The sequence below is a fragment of the Nymphalis io genome, chromosome 10 (assembly GCF_905147045.1).
Source record: "Nymphalis io chromosome 10, ilAglIoxx1.1, whole genome shotgun sequence".
Taxonomy (NCBI): domain Eukaryota; kingdom Metazoa; phylum Arthropoda; class Insecta; order Lepidoptera; family Nymphalidae; genus Nymphalis; species Nymphalis io.
In genome coordinates this window covers 12,984,596-13,010,517 of record NC_065897.1, presented here as the reverse complement: position 1 = coordinate 13,010,517, position 25,922 = coordinate 12,984,596, and the positions used below count along the sequence as shown (strand labels likewise).

Sequence of the window (25,922 nt, the reverse complement as noted above, 5' to 3'; positions counted from 1 at the left end):
AATTGGTTTTACATTTAATTAGTGTGTTATAAAATTTAATATAATATACCTGTGTTGCCAGTTTTAATTGAAAATATATATTTTTTTAGTAATTTAAATAATATTCAAGTTTTTTTTTTATATAATTATATCGAGGAAATGTCCAATAAAATGAATATTGAATGCAAGTAATAGTATAATATAGTGTTTTAAATTAAAAGTGATATACTAAGTATAATTTGTTGAAATCAGGTAACTTTCATTTTTTTTACCAATTTATTCTCAAAATAAATTCTTAGTCAGCATTCATTATAATGATCCATGGAGTCGTAATGTTCAGTAAGGTAAATCTGTAAATATCCCACTGCTGGCGCTCTCGACTTTTAATATAAACTAATTAATGCAATAAGGTAAATCTGTAAATATAATAAATTAAGCTCCTTTTAAGGAGCTTAATTTATTATATTGACGGAGCACGACGCTGCTCCTACGGGTTGGTGGATTCATGTGGAAGTTTTTATCCGCCACAGGCAGGTTTCTTCACGATGTTTTATAATATAAATTAAGCACATGGTGCTTGCTCGAGTTTGAACTCGGAATCATCGGTTAAGATTCTCTTCTTCTAATCACTGGGCCACAGCTCTTAAATCGGCTTACAGTCATATGATTAATAAAATAGAGTAACTACTGAGTTTCTTGCTGGTAAGAGTCGATTCTTCATTTTGAACCTATACATATACATATGTAAGATATAAGTAAGATGTAAAAATACGGCTGTAAAATTACGATTCAAATGTGCTTGCAAGAGCCTATTTGATTAAAGTTTCATTTGATTAAAATTTATAATTAAAATTTTTATTCTAGAAAATGGAATAATTTTATGAAATAAATAAGAGTAAATAAGTTTATTACATACATAGTTTTTGAATCTGTATCATTTCATTTTGTCGTAGTGACGATACTAACACGTTTTTTTAGGCACGTAACTGATTCGATATTCGCGGCCGTTTGGCGAGTACATGACTCGTAAATATTTATTAACTTTTTTTTTTATTATTAGATAAAAAAAATATAAAATGCCGTCAACCGAGAGGAAGAGCGCGATCTTGATGACTTGCGGGTCATTTTTGGTTGTTGGTGGAGCTGTCATGGTTGTCTTCTGGCCGACTATATTCTTTGCACAGTTGAAGAGTGTAAGTTTTTTAAGTGTATATTAGGAACGCAGACGGATATGGGACGGACAGGTAAGTGGTCACCTTCGTCCATAGATACTGGTCCTGTAAATAACTCTTCAACCATTTCTTACAAGGCTCTAATGTACTAGCTTAGCTAAGGTCCCGAGGTCCTAGGTTAGAACCGCCGTTACCGCCGAACAAAAGGTTATTTTATACTACTAAAGTCTTAAAACTCTGTACCTCGGAAAAGATGACAGGCCGATTCTATTGAGTCTGAATTCTCTGTCCAAGTTTGAGAGAGTGACAGATCAAGACCTAAAGATCCAAAATCCTTAGACACTTTGACGTTTGAAGTCCATTCCGAAACGATTAGAGTAAAATATATTATTTATGGCTGGATGGGTCTCCTCGGCTAACCGGCCCCCTAGGCCGTTGCATTGCAGGCCGTAGCATACATCCGGGGCTGGGGATTGGTAAGTGCGCCTTTATTTGCGCACAGTTAAGTACCATAATATTTGCAGCGTAGTTGTCGATTCTCCGTTAAGACTGGCTGAGACCGAAATCAGGCAGGTCATCATCGATCTGCATAACAAAGTTTTCTTTTCGCAGATGATGACGTTGTCACCGACCTCGACTTCGTTCGAGATATGGCGGGATGTGCCAATACCCATGTACCTGGAGTGTTTTATGTTCAACGTCACGAATGTGCATGATATATTGGCGGGAAAAAACGTTTCACTGGAAGTTGAAGAGTTAGGACCGTACGTGTATCGAGAGTCTCATACAAAGGTCAGTTCAAAGTTCTCTATAAACATAACTAGCTTCTCATGTAATCCATAGCAGGTTACTTTCGTTCGGCTCGTTCTGGCAAAAATGGACGCTCGGGCTATCTGCAATCTCAGAGTTCCAGCACCCATTTGGGATTAATAAAGTTGCAATATTTACAGCAAGGCAGGTCCATATCAATATATGTATTTATAACAGTATTATGTATAGTTAACAATAATATCGGTTTGGACTAATCCGAATTTATATTGAACATTCGAAGTTGAGAAAGAATCGAATACTGGTGGTAGGGCTTTGTGCAAGCTCGTCTGGGTAGGTACCACCCACTCATCAGATATTCTACCGCAAAACAGCAATACTTGATATTGTTGTGTTCCGGTTTGAAGGGTGAGTGAGCCAGTGTAATTACAGGCACAAGGGACATAAAATCTTAGTTCCCAAGGTTGGTGGCGCATTGGCTATAAGCGATGGTTGACATTTCTTATAATGCCAATGTCTAAGGGCGTTTGGTGACCACTTACCATCAGGTGGCCCATATGCCCGTCCACCTTCCTATTCTATAAAAAAAAAAAAGAATCCGGATTGAATAATAATCGTTATAATTAATTCTAATTCTACCCCGGGTAGTATAATAACAATTAGATTTGATAACGTTAGTTAACTACGACCTCGATAATGTATCTGTTGATAATTAATATTAAAATTAATTTACTTGTAAATTTGAATTAATTTTATATCGATAAAGATTGATTGATAAATTGTGTAATGAAGTCGATTGTTGTTTTTTATGTTATTTATTCTGTTTAAGTTATATTTTAAAGTAATAGTGCTAAAAATTTAAAAAAATATTACACCTCATCTTGATGCCTCTACTGGGGACAGGACCTGGTTCATTTTTCGCATAGAGTTTCGAAACTGCGATTCCAAGGGGTATGCACGCGAATCCAGTAATCAAAGAAGTCGCGTGGACTTCATGATTTATACAGTACCTATTTTTGATTTTTATTTATATATATATAAGGCCCCTTATGTGAATAAATTATTAAAATTGTAAAACATTAATTGTTAAAAGCGATGTATAGACTACAGTGTTAAAAGTAAAATTGGAGAAGAATTGGTTCAACAATGGGATTATATATTTTTTCAATCAAGTGTAGATTGTTTATATTTATTAAATCATTAACGGATGAATATCTAAAGGTGACTTTAATATATATTATTATTTATTTAAATTCTTAAGAAGTTGTGTAAGTTATTTAACATCACGCTACGGCCAATGATGAACGCGGGTGAAATCGCGACGAGCGGCTGGGTGTTATATACACAGAAGATTGCATATATATAAAAAATATAATATAGTTATAATAATAAAATTATAACTAGCACATGTGTTACAATAATGACAATATTAATAAAAAATAAATAGGCACGTATGTCCTATAAAATTTAAACCGATATATACATACGTAACATGTCTCATTAAAAATAGTTAAATAATAGACCATATAGTATGAAGAACAGATGCCTGTCGAATTTGATATACGACAACCCTGGCACTGATTTTCAATGGCCTTCAATCCACGACATCGGATGATCGTATAAGCGCCTGATAAGCGATGATTATATTATAAATATAATAAAATTGTAATAACATAATATATTTTGAATTACTAAATATTTATGACATAGTCAAGAAATTTTAATGAAAATAAAATATCATCTATTCGTTACCGGATATTTCTTGTTTTAGAAATTTCTATTGTAGGTTTGGGGGTTGTAGCCGCGGTTGCCCTGCCCTCGATACGGCTGTTTGGCGGTTTATGCTGGTTAATATTTCTTACACTGATCATTGCAAACTGCTGTTTGTCGGTAGACCAACATACGCGTAGTTGCTACCCACCTAATATGTGATGCATGAAGCCGTACCGATTTTATCATCTTTAAAATAATATCTATATAAAAAGTAAAAGGATAATTTCATTTATAATGTTGCCATATCTAATTAATCAGTTAAATTTCGATTATTTATAGTTTATTTTGCAGTTAATAGTTGTCAGGTATTGTAATTAAAAATCTAGTATTAAGATGAGTTATTACATTATATTTGTGAAACAATCGCGTAATGATAAGTCTTACGTTTTATCGATTATTATCGAGTTGTCGATAATTAAACGTCTCATCGTGATTTTGGGGATTTGATTGTATTTTTGAAAGTTCTATAACTCTATAAAACATAAAATACGTAAAAAAAATATTTTAGTTTATTAATCTCTTGTTTAATATGAGTTTAGTTAAGAAAATAGAAAATGAAATAAAACACAATTAGCTTTCTTTTTAATTTGTGTGTATATATAATGATGCAATGAGTATTGAATTTAAAGCCTTAAAATTATATAATTTAATTTTGCAATAATCGGAAAATATACATAATCGCAATGGACTTGGCAACGCGTTGGCATTTGAGTGTGATATTAGAGGGGGTATAACAAACCGTAGCAATTGCTCCGCTTACCTATTGGCTAGCTTGTACGGCAGATTATGTAACCTCGTTCCAAGTTCCGGGTCGTCTCATCATGGGTTTCGGGTCATAAGTGGGTTTTCGTTGTTAGGAAATTCTCTGTAACAGTTTAGCATTAGGAAGTTGGCAGTGATTCGAGTACCCGTATTTCGGTAATTCGGTAAAGTCGTAGGCCATGAGGCAGAGAGAAAAAAAAATGCTTTGTACTCGCGATTTTCGGCAAAGATTCACTCATTCTAATCGCTTAATCATGTCGACTAATTTAAAATAACCATAACACCATAACTCACCACATGCCGCTTTTGTTAGCACATCGAGCTGGTTTTCCTTGTGCTAGAACGGCGAGCAGTGACAGTAAAAAATTAAAGTGTTGCCTTATATAAAATACTAGAATAAAATGTAAAATAGTAGAATAAAATCTTTTACATTATACTATCTGCAGTGAATTTCTCGTCTACTTATTAAGAATGTATAATTGTTTTCTATATTCGCGTCGATTGAATCTCACACAGGATGTTATTCAAGAAGAATTCGATTAACGCGATATCATATCGAATTAATTATTTCGGTATTCTGATATATTTAGGTAGATACGTTTTTTTATCGTAATTTATGATTTTCATGTACTGACAATTATTATTTTTAATCCTAAATCTAAGTAATGACCATAAATATTGCAATAGGGTACGACTTGAACCTGCAACCTTTAATATAATTAGCATATTTAAAATGTATTCAGTGCAAGCTTGCATGTATAATAATATTAAATTTTATTTTAGTCTATAGTCCATAACAAAATAAAAAAGAAACAAAAATTAAATGTTAGTTAAAAAGGAAAAAGCAATAATCATTGTAAACATTATAAGTTTACCTTTAATAAATTTAAATCTTACGTATTAATTTTAGCCGAGATGGCCCAGTGGTTAGAACGCGTGAATCTTAACTGATGATCGTGGGTTCAAAACCGGGCAAGTACCACTGAATTTTCATGTGCTTAATTTGTATTTATAATTCATCTCGTGCTTGACGGTGAAGCAAAACATCGTGAGGAAACCTGTATGTGTCTAATTTCATTGAAGTTATGCCACATGTGTATTCTGCCAACCCGCATTGGAGCAGCGTGGTGGTATAAGCTTCAAACCTTCTCCTCAAAAGGGAGAGGAGGCCTTAGCCCAGCAGTGGGACATTAATAGGCTGTTAGTGTTAGTATAGTGTGTTACGTATTAAAAACATAATATTCACAACTTCGTTGGACTGTAAACATTTTTTTTATGAAATTATGATTGTGGTTCGGTTAGTACCGAGTGCTATGATTTATTTCCTGACTGCCAAAAGTCGGTTCCATTTGGTTTGATTCGATACGAACACTTAGAACAATTTAAATATTTAAACATGTACATGTATTTATCCTTTGTCAACAGAAAAACTTAACCTGGAACGACAATGGAACGGTTACGTTCTACAACGAGCGCTTCTGGCACTACGTGCCGGAAATGTCGAACGGGAGCCTCTCGGATATCATCGTCAACATAAATCCTATCGTTGCGGTAAGATTTTATACGTTAACTAAACATCATAACAGTTCATATGGTACTCGTGTAACATTTACTGGTGGTAGGGCTTTGTGCAAGCTCGTCTGGGTAGGTACCACCCACTCATCAGATATTCTACCGCAAAACAGCAGTACTTGATATTGTTGTTCCGGTTTGAAGGGTGATTGAGCGAGTGTAATAACAGGCACGAGGGACATAAAATCTTAGTTCCCAAATTTGGTGGCGTATTGGTTATGTAAGCGATGGTTGACATTTCTTACAATGCCAATGTCTAAGGGCGTTGGTGACCACTTACCATCAGGTGGCCCATATGCTTGTCATAAAACATAATCTATACTTACAAAAAAAAAAAATCCGAGATGGCCTAGTGGTAAGAACGCGTGAATCTTAACCGATGATCGTGGGTTCAAACCCGGGCAAGCACCACTGAATTTTCATGTGCTTAATTTGTGCTTATAATTCATCTCGTGCTTAACGGTGAAGGAAAACATCGTGAGAAAACCTGCATGTGTCTAATTTCATTGAAATTCTGCCACAAGTGTATTCTACCAACCCGCATTGGAGCAGCGTGGTGGAATAGGCTTCAAACCTTCTCCGCAAAAAGGGGGATGAGGCCTTAGCCCAGCAGTGGGACATTAACAGGCTGTTATTTATTTATTTTTTTATACTTACAAAATCTTCTGGACTGATTATCAACGCGGAGCGCACAGCGGAGTTGTAACATAAATTTATTTTATAACTAGCTATCCCCGTCCCGGCTTTGCACGGGTTGAATAATATGTCTTAGTATGTAACTCAATTGGTTTACGCGGTAAGCCAGTAAAGCGCCCAGTCGGCATGATTTGTTTTGATTTGTCGGTCAATCAACACGATTCCTCACGAATCACTGCGTCCATTGGTGGAAACCATATGAAGCTGTTTTGTAGTTTTTGAGTGTATTGCGTTTATGTACTGATGTAAGCATCCGCTAAGAAAGGATTTTTGAAATTTCAACTTTAATGAGATTAATGGGAATGGTAGCTTTGTATGAATTTTACGCGCACTTCAATATTAGCACAATGTCAGTCGTGCTTGTCTTCTCCATCGTACGATTAAGAAAATGCAAATTTGAATAACAATTATTTCCGTACGTGTTGATTTGATTTTTTTTTAATAATAAGGTATAATTTAGTATTTCAATTTAATAAAACATATTATTCATTTGAAATACTTCGAAGCAAGTAACTTTTATTGGTACACCACAGATTAAAAATAGTTTGATTATAAACACATAACGTCAATAGATGGCGTTAGACATTTTATTTGATGTAATCTTATTTATTTACTTCTATCCAACATAATTTATGTTAAAATGGGTCCTCTGTCCAAAGGCTGTCTGAATGAGATCTTTGCCTAACCGATAAGGCAGTTTTCAACGATAAAATGTAATAATAGACCCTTTTACAATACAATACAGTAGCCCAATACAAAGACAATTTGTAATAAAATCAATTTTTTTTTGCAGATTGCTTACAGCAATTTAAGTTACTACTTATGTGCTTTTCATGAATTATATATTTAGTTTTATATCATAATAAAGTGTCATAATATTTGTATATAAAAAAATTGTACATATTCAACTCCAGACGGTAGCTTACGTGATGCGCCGCCAGCCAGCTATCATCAAAGTGCCGGTGGACGTGTTCATGAGGATGTACCACGACGATATGTTCGTGAGTGCGAAGGTATCCGATTGGCTGTTCGATGGTATCGACGACCCCATATTGGACATCGCGCAGCGCTTCCCGGATCTGCCAATCAATATCCCGTACGACAAGTTCGGATGGTTTTATACGGTAAGTTCCAATTTTCTATAGCTGATCACAATGGAAGCGGGAACATAAAGACTTAGAGCTCAAACCACAACGCTGTTTCACTAATGGCTGGTGGATGTTGATGTCGTTGGTGGCAGTATTTAACTCTATACAAACAGGTTTCCTGATGATGCTTCCACGTCGAGGTTAAATGAATATGAATAACCCAGGTCGAACTTCATTGGTACTTACTTGTGCGGAACTATATTTCATTAAAACCCATGCGTACCTACAATGTGTTACCTTGCTAGCCTACGTTTAAAAAAAACTGTATGGCTGTAGTTCAACAGGTCTCGTTCATTCGACAAACGACATCGACACGTACATAAGCGTACATAATTACTATTATAATCGTGGTACGTCATTATATTGTAAACGTAGTTTATCTTAATTTAAATTTGCTTTGTATACATGAATATATGTAAGCAAACACCACATGTATGTATATATTTAAAGCGATTACTCTCGAACTGACATTTATTTAGTTCAAATGTTTATTTCAATTGATATTTGAGCTGACTGTCTGAATTTTTGTCATCATTTTGTTTTGTATTCAAAAACTATTTGTCAACGAAACGAGACTAGATAAAACGCTAAACTCTATACTTAATCAACATTTTTTACTTTTCGTATGTTCTAACATAATGATAAGACCAAGCAGTTTATGTAGATGACTCTCGAATGTCATATATACTAATGGTGTCATGTACTCTGTGTCACAGTTACGTAGCTGTAACAGGAAAATAATGCTTACTGACATAATTTGAGATGTGATAAAATGTCTGTTGTCATCTGTAATCTTTAAAGACGTTAAAAAATAAATATGTCCAAATTAAAGTTGGTCTATTGAGTTTAAGAGAGTTTCTCAGTCTCATTTCTATCTATAGGCTAAACTATATCTAGATGAGATAACTGGCTATCCATATCAAGTTGCTATACAGGCTAACTTGATCCACAGACACAGGTGCTGTAATAATCTGTGTACACTTCTTTCGCTGTCAGCAACGGATTCTATGTCGCTATGTCCCTTGTGGCTGTAATAACCCTTGTTTCGCTCATTGAACCAGCAATATAAACTATTGCTGTTTGGCTTAGAATCACTCTGGACTGGTTCATACCCACACAGAACCCCTTAAGGTCTACATGCCGAAACAATTCTCATGATGGAAGGCTAAACAAAGTGCATTCGACAATTCGAAGCGAAATTATTACTAATAATAATATCCTGGGACATTATTCACACACGGCCACCTGATCCCAAATTAAGCAGAGCTTGTGCTATGGAAACCAGACAACTGATATACTACATATTATACTTTTCTTTTGTAAATACATACTTTTATAAGATAATTACACCCAGACTCAGGACAAACAGACATGTTCAAGGACACTAATATCTGTTCTGTGTGGAAATTGAACCCACAACCTTCGGCGTGAAAGTATCTACCAACCACGCCAATCGGCCTGTCAAATTATTCAATACAATACGTCATTTGTTGATCACGTGATCAGTCGAATACATCCATGTCATTTCCTTAAATTTCGACCTTTTCTACAAACGAAATCAACAATCGCTATATGGTTATGTCAAGGCTCGGTGAGTCCGGACTGACTTGCAAATTACTACTTAATATGTAATAATCAGCTGTTATGTTTATTTATAAATTCATACAGCAAAATATATAATAAAAGATAATTATATTTTTTCGCATCCTTTTGCCTGTGCTGATATCGACTCGACCTCTGACCTCTGACCCGATGAATCAAACTAAATGTGTCATATTATGCGTAAATAAAAAATTAGCTCACGGCTGGTATAATACTAAACCATTCCAATGATATATATATATATATTCACTGGTGGTAAAGCTTTGTGCTCGTCTGGGTATGTACCACCCACTCATCAGTACTTGGTATTGTTGTGTTCCAGTTTGAAGGGTGAGTGAGCCAGTGTAATTACAGGCACAATTTAGTTCCCAAGGTTGGTGGCGCATTGGTGATGTAAGCGATGGTTAACATTTCTTACAATGCCAATGTCTATGGGCGTTGGTGACCACTTACCATCAGGTGGCCCATATGCTCGTACGCCTTCCTATTCTATAAAAGAAAAAAAAATATTATTATTTATAAAATATCTTTATTTATAATACAACAATATTCTATATGATTACTTAATAACGATTAATTAAAAAAAAAATGTTATTTGTTAAATAAATATTTTTCATTTTTTCAACTATTCATAGTTTCAAAGTTTCTGTTAAATTCGTCGTATTCATAATTTTAGTTTATAAAGACCAATGGTGATGTGTCAAATTGAAATTAAAAAATAGATAACATAATTAAAAAATAGATAATAAGAAATAGAACACAGCGTTTAAATAAATAAATAATATCCTGGGATTCAACAACGGCTATCTGATTCCAAACTAAGCAGAGCTTGTACTATGGAAACCAGACGACTGATATACTACATATACTACTTTTCTTTTGTAAATACATACTCATATAGATAATTACACCCAGACTCAGGATAAACGGACATGTTCATGCAAAGATTTCTGTCCTGGGTCTGAATCGAACCCACAACCTTCGGCCTGAAAGAGGTATCTACCAACCACGCCAACCGGCCCGTCAAATGTAGAAAGCAACATCGCATCACAACGCTTGGTTTAGTGCTTTTGTTTTAGTGTAGTATTATGTATTATATTTCTATCAGGCTAGCTGTAACACGATTACACCTTGATAACAAATAAATTTAATTACATAATAACATTCATTACATAAAGACAAAAGTAACCTTCGACCCTATTTATAAAATTAATATTCAATGCAGTTTCTTGTGCCGCATACATTCGCTGGAACGATAGATTTTTATACATGACTTTTTTATCTGTATTAACATTGAAGTGTTTAATTAAACACTGATTCCTATTTTACTGTCATTATTGATTCAACATTCGAAAGAAAATACGCAGCGTTTTTGAACTAATGACCGCGTGAGAAGTTTAAAGGAATATCTACTGCAAAACAGCACTTGGTATTGTTGTGTTCCGGGTTGAAGGGTGTGTGAGTGTGAATACAGGCACAAGGGACATAACATCTTCGTTCCCAAAGTTGGTGGCGCATTGGTGTTTGGAGTTGGTGACCACTTACCATCAGGTGGCCCATATACTCGTCCCCCTACATATTCTAATAAAAAATAAACAGTGTCATAACTTTCAACTGTTATTACACATTTGTAACGAGATTATACAACCAGGTAGTTGAAAAATCATTTAAAAATTATATATATATAATTTTATTTTATAATAATCGGTTCTATCTCTAATTTTTTTCATTATCGTAGCAAAGATTGTTTTAAAAGATGGTTATAAATTTTGATTTTTTATTAGAATTATCAGATTGGGTATAAATGCAAATAAATATAGATTTTTTTTAAATAAAATTTCCATATATATCAATAATATATAAGGGACTTGCATACTTTTAATTTGTTTTAGATCGGGGTTTTAAATGATAAAAAAATATTACAACCTATATTTCGTTAATCATATAATGACGTCGTTATGAAGTTTATTTATTTTTTTATTTCAAAACCATCAAATTAGATCAGAAATAAAATGTGAACGATAATAACTGCTACAGTGTAAAACTGTGATGTAATTATTAACGCCCGCCAACATAGCGACAAATCTCTAGTTTATAAAACATTTGAGTTGCACAAAAATAAAAAATACACGATAGAATTAAAATGAAAAGATTACAAAATTACAACATTTTGAACAAATTTAACGAATGATAACATTTAAGATTTAGACAATACACTGTGAATAAATGTTCAATTCTCATGTTACTGTTCGTGTATGTACTTAATTTAATAAGTTAAATAATTAATGAGTTACTCTTTGAAACTATAGTTGCTTTAAAATATATTTCAATATATAAGTGGTTTCGTTACAAGCGTTCAGCCGACTGAATACGCGTTACAAAATGCTAACGATACTCCTTCGATTGGAACGCAGTAACTTTCGCTTACTGTATAATTCGATGTACCGATAAATTATTCGAAATACGTTTTCAATTAGACATATTGTTACATCGAGTGAGTTACAGATATAAGCAAGCGAATTTACCACAGACTATAAATGTCAGAAAATAATTTCTTGATTTTTCTTCCCTAATTTTGTGAGTTCGATATTTTACAACGTATGTATATAGTATTATGTTCTAATGGCAGGATGGTATAAATAAATAAACAATTGTGACTTTGAAATAACGTGACAGCATTGGTCGAAATTTAAAATATTCTATGGTATTCTCTATCTTTGGATTCGTGAAAAATACATACGATTAGAATAAAATAGGTAGGGGGACGGGGAAATGAGCTAGGTGGTAAGTGGTCAACGACGCTCCTTAACATTGGCACTGAAAGAAATATTAATCATTACTTACATTGCATTGACAACTATTGCCTGTAGTTACACAGGGTGAGTAAGTCTTTTATGGGACAATGTATCCGCTTTTACAACAGGATCCCAGAAAACTTTAAAAAATATTCAATTGTGAAATTTAAAAGAATCGGTAAGGAACGCTTGTGTGCTAAAGAATATTACACAACCAAACTTTAAATGATTGCACACCTTGGGAATGAAACGATCGCCTCCAGGTTATCTCAAATTAAAAAAAGGTATATATAATTTGGCTAGTGTTGTATATGTATTGCACTTCTTGTAAAGAAATGAGATAAAAAAACCCGCTGAGTTTCTTTCGCCGGTTCTTCTCAGGTCTGAGGTGTTTATTTCCGAACCGGTGGTAACAATCTACCACCGGTTCGGAAATAAACAATTAAAAAAAAACACTTTCTTATTGACAATCAATAAGAAAGTGTAACGCTTCTATATTGAATAAAGATTTTTGACTTTGACTTTGACTGACTCACTCACCCTTCAAACCGGAACACAACAATACCAAGTAACCAAACCAAAACCAGAACATTTATTTTTTTAATTTTAGTTTGCCGCTGCTAAATAGTAATTTAAATATTTTGTATTATGTTCAATTTAAATAAGCATTATGTTTATTAAAATGGGGGATTTGAATTGTGATTTCCGTCTTAAACTGAATACCACGCTGGCGAAGCCGCGGATTCTGCTAATTAAAAATATTCATAATAAGTAGAATCTTTTTTTTTATTCGTTACTTTATAAAAGTATACATTTATATCTAAACCATATAGTTTTGTTACTCTTAAATATTATTAGAAAATGTAATGTGTTTTTTATCCTTGTGTGAGCTTGGAAGCCGTGGACTTAGGTAGGTTAATAATATCACTAGATCAATCAATCAATCAACAGCCAATCGTTGTCCACTGCTGAACATAGGCCTCTCCCAAGGTGCGCCAAAGCTCCCTGTCCTCCGCCTTCCGCATCCAGTTGGTGCCCGCCACCTTCTTAAGGTCGTCGGTCCACCTGGCTGGAGGGCGCCCTACGCTGCGCTTGCCGATTCGCGGTCTCCACTCTAGGACTCGTCTGCTCCAACGGCCATCGGTCCTACGACATACGTGACCAGCCCACTGCCACTTCAGCCTGCTAATTTTGCAAGCTATGTCGGTGACTCCGGTTCTTTTCCGGATAATCTCATTTCTGATCTTATCCTTCAAAGATACTCCGAGCATAGCTCGCTCCATAGCACGCTGAGCGACTTTGAATTTGTGGACTAGTCCCGCAGTTAGTGTCCACGTTTCGGCACCGTATGTCATGGCAGGTAAGACGCATTGGTTGAAGACTTTCGTCTTCAAACATTGCGGTATAGACGACTTGAGGACTTGACGAAGGTTGCCAAATGCTGCCCATCCCAAGCGAATTCTTCGATCGGCTTCCTTCTCGAAGTTGTTCCTACCGACTTGTATTATCTGTCCTAGGTAGGTATATTCACTAACAACTTCGAGAGGTTTCCCCTCGACGTATATCGGTCCCGGCACGACATGCCTATTGAACATGACCTTGGTCTTGTCCAAGTTCATACCGAGACCGACACACCGGGAAGACTCGCCTAGGCTACGCAGCATTTCGGTGAGTTGTTCCAGCGACTCTGCTATGATGACGATATCGTCGGCAAATCGAAGGTGTGAGATGTACTCGCCGTTTACATTGACTCCATACCTAGTCCAATCCAGCGTTTTGAAAACGTCTTCCAACGCGTTGGTGAACAGTTTCGGGGATATTACATCCCCCTGTCTCACCCCTCTGCGCAGTTGGATCGCCTTCGTCTTACAGTCCTGGATGTGGACAGTCATTGTAGCGGCGTTGTACAGACATCTCAGTACCTCGATATATCTCCAATCGATATGACATCTCTGCAATGAGTCGAGCACTGCCCAGGTTTCGATGGAGTCGAAGGCTTTCTCGTAGTCCACAAATGCCATACACAGCGGCTGATTGTACTCTTCGGTCTTCTGCACAATCTGCCGAACAGTATGGATGTGGTCCACGGTGCTGTAGCCTGATCGAAAGCCGGCTTGCTCTGGGGGCTGGAACTCGTCAAGTCGTCTGGCGAGACGGTTCGTGACGACTCTTGAGAACAGCTTATACACGTGACTCAGGAGGGAGATTGGTCTGTAGTTTTTCAAGAGGGTTTTATCACCTTTCTTGAAAAACAGTACCACCTCACTCCCGCTCCACGTTTCCGGGGTCTTGCCATGTTGGATGACGGAATTAAAGAGGCTTGCTAGCTCTTTCAGGACCGGAGTCCCGCCTGCCTTAAGCAACTCTGTTGTGATTCCGTCATCTCCCGGAGCTTTGTTGTTTTTAAGCTGTTCTAGAGCCGCCCTAATCTCTCCTTGGTCAACGACCGGGAGCTCCTCGGAGTAATGGCGCATAAGAGGGGCGCGCTGGTCATCAATACTGATTCCCACGGGTTTATCCGATCTTGAAGAGAACAACTGCCCATAAAACCTCTCTACTTCTCCGATAATCTCAGGCCTAGAGGTAACGACCCCACCATTTTCAGTTTTAACTTTTGTCAGACGCGGCCTCCCAAACTTGCGAGCGAACACTTTCGATCCCCGATTTTGCTCAATCGCAGCCTTGATGGCACGGGTATTGGAGCGTCGGAGATCGCGTCGCGTCAGCGTTTTTATTGTTCGGTTTAAGGCCTTATCTGACAAAAACGATGGTAGTTCTCGTCGTTTTCTCATGAGCTCGAGTGTCTCAGCAGATAGTTTTGGTGCGTTGTCTCTTCTCTGTGGCGGAAAACACTTGCGGGATGTGTTTTGCAGTATTTTGACCAGCGTGTCGGTTCTCTCATCAATGCTGCTTATGGTTTCCAACGCGGTGAATTGATTTTGAAGTTCCATTTGGAACTTTTCGGAGCCTTGAGCAGCTTGGAGCATGGTAGGTCGGAGAGTAGACCTCATCATTCTCGATCTTTCGGCTTTTAAGTTGATATTTAGAGTGCCTCGAACCAAGCGGTGATCACTTCCGGTATTAAACCTGTTGATCACTGAAACATCTCTAAATATGTGCCTTTTATTCGAAATATAATAAATATAAATATCACTAGATATTAGTATTAAATTTTCTGTGGGTTTTTATAGTATATCTATAATAAAACGGCGTGTCTTTTTGTCCTAATTTCCCGTAACCTAATTACAATTAGTCATTGTTACAGTAATGGAAAGGTTAATTGTGATAAAATATAATCATAGTTTTGCTATTTAAAATAATCTTAATTTCCTGTTTCGGTTAGCAATTATATTAGTATATATTTTTCTCAGACCTGAGGATATAAACCATATCTTAATATTTATTTATTAACCAATAGATATGTATTGGCCGCGGTCGCATCTTTGTGTAACACTATATAATATGACGTCGAAATATTGCTTTTTTTATTAATGTCATTGTCACACGGGCTGATCTGAGGATTTTAACGATACCATAAATCCAAATCTGTTCAAACGTTTATAAGTTATGGTGGAATAAAGTAACTCACATACACTAAGTTACAACCTTGATAACATAACACTAATATTTTTACGTAGCCGTGTAAATAAAAGCAAAACCCCCCTTTTTTGTCCAACTCCGGATGAATATAAAAATATAGTTTTTATTGTTTACAAATACCTACTTATTTAGTATATAAGTGTAGTGCCTGTAATAGCGGTGAATAAATACATGGGATGTAACGATATCATTGGAGTCGCATTTTGAAGCGGCATGTCAAATAATTTCCATAATAATCAAATTATTTCCATTCGTATTTATTTACCCGTTTTGAAGATTATCCACAACGGACTGACAAACAGACTAAAATAAAAGAAGAATAAAAACAATTATTGATTTAGTGCTGGTAACTTTTAAATAGCCATATTAACTAAACAAAGCTGCGAAGCCAGTTTTTTGATTTAAAGATTTAGTGAGCCAGTGTAATTATAGACATACAACTTAGGTCTTATCGTTGGCGACTTGCCTTAGACTAATGGTATAATAAGGTTATATATAAATCTCCTAATTTAGATAAATAATCTAAATATATTATTGAGGTCTTTCATTGTTTCATCAATGTAATCGATTCGTTTAATAAATCCTATCATAAATATTTATTATTAGGGCACGATAAATTTTAGCGTGAGCTCGTCTGTATATATATTATTTATTTGTTGAGAAATATTCTTTGTGTTATCTTTATTATATAAATAAATAAATAACTTTGGTTTCTAGTTGGTAGGTCTGGTTAGCATATATTTTACCGTCAAAAATGTTTAGTATTTTTGCGTTCCTGTGTGAAGTGTGGGTGAGCCAGTGTAATTATAGGTACAGAAACAACAATTCCAAGGTTGGTGGCGTATCGACGATTTAGAGAATGGTTAATTAAGAACAATACAAAAATACACTAATATTATAAATAGATAGATATTATTTAAACAATTGGCTTATATACCGTTTCGAATAACAAAAGATTAAGATAAGTAAATATTTGCGCAGTAGTAGTCGACGTGATTCAGCATGGCGCGTGGAAAATCCATCATAAATTCTTATCGTTCAATGAATCATTATTACAATAGTACACAATGCTACGGAGGATTTCAGAAGACTATGTATGTGGTCTGTTCTCGCTCATCTTATAAACTGGCTATCAAATTTTGACAAATGAGGTATCGTTAAGCGTCATGATGAACCGCTGAATATATGGCGTTCTCCAAAGGACATAACATATTGTATTTATAATAATAATAATATCCTGGGACATTTTTCACACACGGCCACCTGATCCCAAATTAAGCTTGTACAAACTTGTGCTATGGAAACCAGACAACTGATATACTACATACACTACTTTTCTTTTGTAAATACAAACTTATAAAGATAATTGCACCCAGACTCAGGACAAACGTACATGTTCATGCACACAAATGTCTGTCCTTGATGGGAATCGAACCCACAACCTTCGGCGTGAAAGGCAAGTATTTACCAACCACGCCAACCGGCTTGTAAAAATTTTCCGGTTGGGTATCAAATAGGCTAAATCGGAATATTCATAAATAAATATATAGAATGACAATGTAATTTTTAATGTTATTGTCATTCTATATATTTATTATTCATATATATGTATATATATAAATACATATGTGTATATATATATAAATATTCTTATCCCTTGCTCGCTGCTCGGTTTGTATCTCGATATTTCTCGTCTGAGTGTCATGTTCGTTTAGGCTTTAAACGTGTCGGATAGTCGTTTCCTTTATATATATATATTACGGTCTATTTAATTCGAATTCAGAACCCGTACAATTATCTCACTGGTATCAATTTGTTTGTCAATTTGTAAAAACTTTCGTGAGTGACAGATTATATCAAATCTATTTGTTTTAAAAGCCTAATTAAATATTAACCATTGGAACAGCGTGATTGAATAGGCTCCTAAGCTTCAAAAGGAGGGCCTTAGTCCAGCAGTGGGATATTTATGGGCAACAAAACAATAACAAATATATTTTCTTTTGATTTCAGCGTAACGGTTCCTTAGAGTACGATGGTATATTCTTGATGAATACTGGTGAGAATGACTTCTCGCAGCTCGGCAATATCGAGAAGTGGAAGTACTCGAACAGAACCTATTACCGTGACGAGTGCGGGGAGGTGAGAGGCTCGACCGGGGAGCTGTGGGCGCCCGAACTCGGACAGCCCGAGATCACCATCTTCGCTCCGGATATTTGCACGTGAGTGTTACTCTAGTATTTCATGTGGCTTATTTAAAGAATGGGTGGGTCATTTATATATCACTCAATAACTCTACGGTTTAACTAAGAAAAACATTTTTTGTTAAATTCATCTTTGGTCATCAACACACTTCTTTAACTTGGTGATAGAACTTTGTGCAAACCCGTCTGGGTAGGTAGCACCAACTCATCATATGTTCCCGCGCTAAACTTAATATTGTTGTGTTCCGTTTTGAGCCAGTGTAACTTAAGGCACATAACATCTTAATTCCCAAGGTCGGCGATGTAAGGAACAGTTAATATTTCTTACATCGCCTATGTCTATGGGCGGTGGTGACCACTTGACATCAGGTGGCCCATTTGCCCGTTCGCCTACCTATAAATTTAAAAAAAAACTTCAAGACATCAAAATACAATTTCACTTATGCTAACGAAGCATTTTTTTAAAAATGTCGTGCCTTTTGTCCAGCCGTGGACGTCATCCAGCTGAAATTATGACGAAAGAAAGAAGAAATTGTACTTTTAAATTAAATTTACCATGTAAATGTGAAATACAATTAGGACAACGAAACATAATGACTTAATTACGTATTGTATTATATTTTCAGCTACATGAATCTCGCTAAAGTCGGCCCGACCAGAATACAAGGCATCGACGGAGTACTGTACGCCGCCAATGAATCTCTCTTTGATAATGGATACAGGTATTCCAGTAAGGTGAGTGAGACATTTACAAGCTACATCATGTTGATTGGACAGTATAGAATGTCCCAACTGCTAGGCCTCCTTTCCTTTTTGAGGAGAAGGTTTGGAGCTTATTCCGCCACGCTGCTCCAATGCAGGTTGGTTAAGCAGTGAGACAATTATGCGTTCTGTAAATCTAGCCAAGACAGAACCTGTAGTTTAGAGGTACCACTCTTCCAATGACATATCCATTAACTACTTAATTTATTTTAAGCCTAGTTGCTCAGCTCGGTTCCATTCGCGTTTAAAGTTCCCACTCCGTTCAATGCGAAAGTAACTCTTGTCAGTTACGTTTTCACAGCTGAAAGTGTTTTTATGATTGTATGAAGCAAGCTTGAGTCCCAAGAAAGGACATTTTTATGCCTTACACCAGTACCCATTCATGACATAGGAGAGTCGGAGACAAAATATATTAGTATATATTTTTTATAATTTTACATGTACCTATACTGATAACGTTGGTTTGGTTTTGGTAACTCGCAAATATACACTTCACAGACAGACACTTCAAGTTTATTTATTTGTATAAGTTGTATTTAATATTTTTTAGAATTGTATACGCCTATAGGCGTCGTTACAATTACTTAGCTATCGTGTCTAGTGTAGTGTCAAAGTGTTGTCGTCTAGTATGTTTTGCTTTATAATGTCCTCAGGACATTTCGGCCACGGCGGCCAATCTAAAGAAATATTAGCTAACTACGCAGGAAATATTATAATGCACAAGTGTGTGCACTAACACGGGTATACTCTCTATTCTCTAACTTGCATAATCCGATCCGGATGGCAATCCGACACGACCGGTGCATGACGATGACGAATGAAGTCAGGCGCAGGACCAACGGCTTCACATGCTCTGAGGCGCGGGAGTATACACACTTCCAACTTCCAACTTCCAGACGCCGGGTCTGCGGCTTTTCTTCTACCCGCTAGACCAACGAGGCAGTTACGTATAATAATACGCCTAAAGACGTCGTAGTGTACTGCCTTATAATATATAATCAGTATCTAAAGTATCAATTTGGCCAGGCGTGCTACTGCGACGAGGTGCGGGACGACAACTGCATCCCGGCCGGGGCGCTCAACGTGTCGTCGTGCCGGTACGGGGCGCCGGCCTTCGTGTCGCAGCCGCACTTCCTGAACTCCGACCCTTACTACCCCAGCAAGATAAAGGGTCTCAATCCTAAGGAGTGAGTGGGAGTCACTTTAGTTAATATGCTATACACATATATATAATAAGTCGAGATGGCCCATTGGTAAGAACGCGTGAATCTTAACCGATGAACGTAGCTTCAAACTCGGACAAGCACCTCTGAATTTTCATGTGCTTAATTTCTGTTTATAATTCATCTCGTGCTTTTCGGTGAAGGAAAACATCGTGAGGAAACCTCCATGTGTCTAATTCGAATGTGTCATGTCATGTGTGAATGTGTCATCGAAATTCTGCCACATGTGTATTCCACCAACCCGCATTGGAGCAGCGTGGTGGAATAAGCTCAAACCTTCTCCTCAAAAAGGGAGAGGAGGCCTTAGCCCAGCAGTGGGACATTTACATGCTGTTACTTACACATATACAATATTTTAGTTAATAATAACTTATTGTAGTGAAACTTTTTTATACTCTTCGTGAAGTAGGTAAAAAATGGGCCATAAAAAGAAATGGAAAAAAATATACAGCACAAAAGATGTTAACGATTTCGTCAAAAAACGAATAATCTAGTTTATTCAAATTACCCAACGTAAACTATCTCATAGCTGCTACATTAAAAAAAAACTATTTTTAAAGTTATTATTTTGTAGCCGTTTCCAATAACAGTTGGAGTTGAGAGGAGCAGCTGTGTCCTCGAATTGATACGATACCATCGATCGAGATCTGAAACAATCTGTGTCAATTTAATTATAAAGAGTGAAATTTTCTATATATTTTTGGAGTTGTTCACTTGGTAGATTCTTCTATTTATTTATTTATTTATTAGATCACCAACAAAGTACACGCAGTTACATGATAGCACAGTTCATAAAATAAAAAATAAAAGAAGTGGTACATCAATTACAGGTGATAACTGCATGACCAATAAGCCAACATATACATTATAGCACAAAAAAAAAAACAAATAAAAGACAAGTTACAATTTCAAGTTACAAAACAAAAAAAAAAAAGCAATGAAAAATTCTACCAAGAAGAAGAGGGCGTTACATTTAGTTTTTATCTTTATAAGTGACTTGAGTCTAAGTGTGATGGTTTATTGTTTATTTAATAATATTTTGCAGGGATATGAACTTTGAGCTGGCGCTGGAGATGTACACCGGCATGCCTCTGCGGGTCGCGGCGCAGCTTCAGATCAATCTCTTGGTCAGACACATCCGAGGTTTCAGGTGAGATTCAGGAAATTGGAAATATATAGTTATAAAAATGAAAAGTAAGTCAGGGGGTATAAATGTGTATTATATTGCAGCCTGAACAACCAGCTGCCGGACGCCGACACGCTGGTGCCGATGTTCTGGTTCCGCCAGGAGGTGCTGGTGACGGACGACTACGCGCGCCTGGCGCGGTTCGCGCTCAACCTGCGCAGCGGCCTGCCCTACGGGTTCTACGCCTTAACTGTAACTTATATTCATTTTTATTCATTCAAAGACAATAGCAAGTGGTCACTCTCACCATGCAAGCACAACACTATTTCAATGAATTACCCGTCAACCACAGGATATAAGTTATCTCTTATGAGTATCGTTACGCTGGCTCACTCACACTTCAAACCAGTAACCAAGAGCAGAACGATTACATACTATTATTAATGTTCGGTGGTAAAATGCCTAACTAGTGCGGCGCGTTGAGGGTGGATTTATTTCTACAGTACCTATACCTATAGACAAAGGGTACCACTTACTAGCTGGTGGCTAATTTGCTCGTAACAGAAGAGTCATATATCTAAGCTAAAAAAAGTTTTTTTCTTTATAAGAATAAATATATATAACTATAAACATTAAAAATGCATACCAGCTGAAATTAATTTCGATTTAGTTTACTAGATATAAGGTCTCCATGTGTCAGATCTTACTAACAAAGGCTAGGCTGTCATTCCTTCCATCAGAATAGATACTAAATTCTCCATTAAATGGTACCTAAACTCTGTGATAAAAGCTAGACGATTCAAAAATACTTATACATCGATTTGATTAAAGTATTTTGAATTATAATATTAAAATAAAATAATATTTTATTTGTAAGCATACAGGGAATACATTATAACATTAAAAGTTAATAAAAAAACAAAACAACCTCAAATAATAACATCTCTCGTCTATTCATTTAATATTCATTTAATAACACTGTTAAATTCAATGTTCATTAAATTTTAAATTAATTAGAAATATATGTCAAATTTAAATGTCTATATTCACCATAGAAACATTACAAGTTAACATTTACAACGGTTCGGAAAGCCTGATAGGCTATCGTTTCATATCTATTGAGTTAAAAAAAAAACGAAATATATTTTTTAATACAGCAACACTGACACTTTGGTTGGTTATTATATTCTCTTATAAAATTGTATATTATCTACAATATAGACGAAAATAAATTTAAATAAATAAAGTGTATTATGGTATTATAGATTTCGAATGTCAATATAATACTTGAATATCAAAACTAATATTGGGTTTTATAAGTTTTTCATAATAATCAAAATAATTCAGTATAATCAGTACGTAACATTCGACCACTTGCCCAAGTGACGAGGTGGCCGAGTGGTTAAGGCGTTGGACTGCTAATCCAATGTGCTCTGCACGCGTGGGTTCGAATCCCATCCTCGTCGGTAGTTTTTATTTCATTATTTTATTCATGAGCGTGGAGTATATGTAATATTTAAAAGTTCTAAAATCATAAATATTATTTATATATTTTTTTTTTATTTCTAGTATTAGTAGTTTATATTTAAAAAAAAATCTTTGTCATTAATAGAAATTGATGTGTTACCTCCCCGGTTGTTACACATAGCCTTACTTGAAGCCGATATTCCACAATTAATTTTTGTTTTTTTTTTCAAGGTAATCGGAGTATTGCTGCTCGTAGGTGGTATATATATATTAATGAGGAAATTATTAAAGACCACTGATACCACGCCGATACTTGAGTCACCCCATGAAGAAATACAGTAATGGAAGATAGGATAGATTTACATAAATTTATGTCAATTGTTACCATAAATAGTTATAAGTATTAAATACCGACCATTTACCAAGAAGTTTTGTAACTTTGAGGTTTAATCTGATTGACATATATGATATTATTATTTTTTTAAATATCAATCAAAACTTTTTTTTGTTACTTAATTTTAAAATTTACTGTTAATATTTTTATAAGCAAAAAAAGTAATATTATATAAAAATGTTGATACTATAATGGTGCTATATATTTTTTATTAGGATAATAATAATCAAAAACTTTATTAAATGATTGACGTAATTAATTGCTAAATAAAATTAACATTTTATTAACTATGACTGTTAAAAACATTTTCAGTTTTACTAAAATCATAAAAAAATATAATAATAATAATTGATAGTGCCTTACAAATAACAACACTTGTATATAAAATGTTTTTCTCTTGTTGAAATTTATCTTAATTAATTTGATTTTGTTTTTCTTTATTATTACGGATATAGCCCACAATCATACCGCCAAATTCTGTTTAAAAAAACGCATCAAATTTGACAGCTGCTGGCAACGTTTGATGTTTTCCGCTCCTGTGGTGTGTTTCTACAATCATGACTGTAATAAAAATACTCTAGTCCTATTAAATCATTGTCCTAGACAATAAAAACATTTTGTAGAAATCTTATATAAATATTTGTTTTTTTTTTGTATTAGTATAAAGTAAATATTTACAAAAAATACATATGATTATCTTTAATTGCATTATTAGTCCAGTAGTAAATTTGGGAAACCAAAAATTTACAAGAAGAAAGAGGTTACAATAGATAACAGCTGTCATACATTTTCATGTAATTTAATTCGATAAAATGTTAATGAATTACCTATTATATAATAATAATTAATAAAGACTGTGACTATGATGCAATATTGTTAAAGAAAATTCAATGTTTTTAAGAAATTAAGCTAATAATATACTTTACATAAGGTCCATTAGGAAAAAAATATGTACTAGGAGGGCCTTTTTAGTCATGAATCCATCAATGATAAACGATTAATTTTGTATTGCAACTTGCACTTTTCTAATAATCTGTTTTTTTTTTTTAAATAACAACATTTATTTTAGTATAATAAGGCGGGGCACACAAAGTTTGAGTAAAGTTTGCATATATTTTTCCTGGCAACACTGGTTATGTTTACTTGTATGTGTTTCTTTCTAACAGACAATGTGAATGAATTAATTGACATTACGTTCCATGTATACACATTTACAATTGCATTTCATACCCTTAAATACTTCTACAATCTAATTTATAATTGCTTATGTCTAATAAGGTTTCATATAGATGTAAGGCATGTACATAATATTTTTTTTTTATAAAACGTCACCTTTATCTCTGCCATTCCTATATTAAGACGTTTTTTAAATAAATGAATTAATGTATTTTATATCGTTGTGTAAATAAATTTATTTTATATTAGAAACTTAAAATGTTATGTATGGACGTGAAATGGTATCGATATTTGGTGTGATTGGTTTCATTTGTCGACAAATCAATGTAAAAGTTATAACAAGAAAGTACCATCACTCCCAAGAAAGTGGGGGTAATTTATCTAAAATTTGCTAGAGGAATTTACATGGAGTTGTTCAACAAATTCATATGACATTGCTAAATAAATGAAAAAGTTGTTTTATTCTATAATTATACTGTTTCAGTTGCCAAAAATCCAATTATTAATTATTTCAGGCACCAACTAAACTACCTTAAACCATTAATAGTTTGGCGAGTAAATTAAATTAAATAATTTAAATTAAAAAAAAAAACAAACTATTCTACTAACTGTACTATAATATTCTACATCGATATTTGTTTTTTTTTTATCCCGGTGTATATTAAAAATTAATTATATAATATTATTTGGTGGTTATAGCAACTCTACGTGATATCTTCTCACAAACTTTAGGTAAATGATCTGTGTGCCTAGTGCGTTTTTTTTTTAATTCGGTTGCGTTGACGTCAACTGCGATTTGTATTCTGATTAGTGTCACTAGATGTCGCTGTTTTCTTTAATACAAATCATTTTGATTTTTAAATCGCACTAGGCATCTACCACAGATAATTACTATGTTTTAGATGATGTAGCTAACTATTGTTAAGTTAAATGAATTTATATTATTTAATAATATATTTGTCAATGTAATACTTCATTCCTCATATTGTTATCATGCGTGGACAGTTTTTACAGATGTTTCGTATGTTTGTATGATTTTAATAAAATTTTACATTATGAATTACATTTTTATTTAATGTATGTATGTATGAATGAAGTCACTAGCACCGCCAGGAAAGTCAAGTTAGAAACGTTATCTTGCATTTAAGTAACGTTTTACCCAAACACATGACAAATGAAACAATTTTTATTGAATTGAGTTGATTTAATTCGAGTATAATAAATCTAAAATGATATAATTATTACATACCTGTGGCAATGACGTAATAATTGTAACTATTTTTTTAATCTATTGATATAAATACACAAGTGTTCACATTTGAGTCCTAATATTAACTCGCTTAATATATAAATTATAAACTATAACTTTTTATTAATATGAAATCTTCGAATAACTTAATTGATTTATTAAATAAATTTTTATTCATTAACAGTTTACAAAACTAAAAGCAATTCGAAACCATTTCCGGTACATTCTCCATGAGTATTCGTGCTGCTAAATATTACTGTACAGAAGCCGAAGGGTGATTAAAATAACCCTGAAAATTCACCCTGGACCATGGTCCACGGCTTAAAGTTCTTGCCTATTTAATTTCATATTTAATCTGTGTAATCATACAATACTAAAAATTCAGTTAGGTTTGCGCAGTCAGCTAAATAGACAGCTAGACTGCAAGCGCGCGTCGATAGGACCAAGGCTATCAAAG

At 34.7% G+C, this 25,922-nt stretch overlaps 1 protein-coding gene and 1 non-coding gene across 2 annotated transcripts in view; both read left to right on the top strand.

Moving 5' to 3' along the window:
• LOC126771466 (protein croquemort-like) overlaps positions 1–25,270 on the top strand; it is a 33,414-nt gene extending 8,144 nt beyond the window's left edge. The window contains exons 2-11 of the mRNA XM_050491362.1: positions 1,040–1,172; positions 1,764–1,943; positions 5,880–6,005; positions 7,637–7,846; positions 17,878–18,086; positions 18,695–18,803; positions 19,857–20,017; positions 21,099–21,203; positions 21,284–21,431; positions 22,878–25,270. Of these exons, the coding sequence (XP_050347319.1) occupies positions 1,056–1,172; positions 1,764–1,943; positions 5,880–6,005; positions 7,637–7,846; positions 17,878–18,086; positions 18,695–18,803; positions 19,857–20,017; positions 21,099–21,203; positions 21,284–21,431; positions 22,878–22,988 (1,476 nt within the window). The 5' untranslated portion in view covers positions 1,040–1,055 and the 3' untranslated portion in view covers positions 22,989–25,270. The remainder of the gene's footprint in view (positions 1–1,039; positions 1,173–1,763; positions 1,944–5,879; positions 6,006–7,636; positions 7,847–17,877; positions 18,087–18,694; positions 18,804–19,856; positions 20,018–21,098; positions 21,204–21,283; positions 21,432–22,877) is intronic.
• Positions 22,564–22,645, top strand: Trnas-gcu (transfer RNA serine (anticodon GCU)). The gene has a single exon. It is a non-coding gene; the product is annotated as a tRNA-Ser (tRNA).
• Positions 25,271–25,922: the final 652 nt, after the last annotated feature.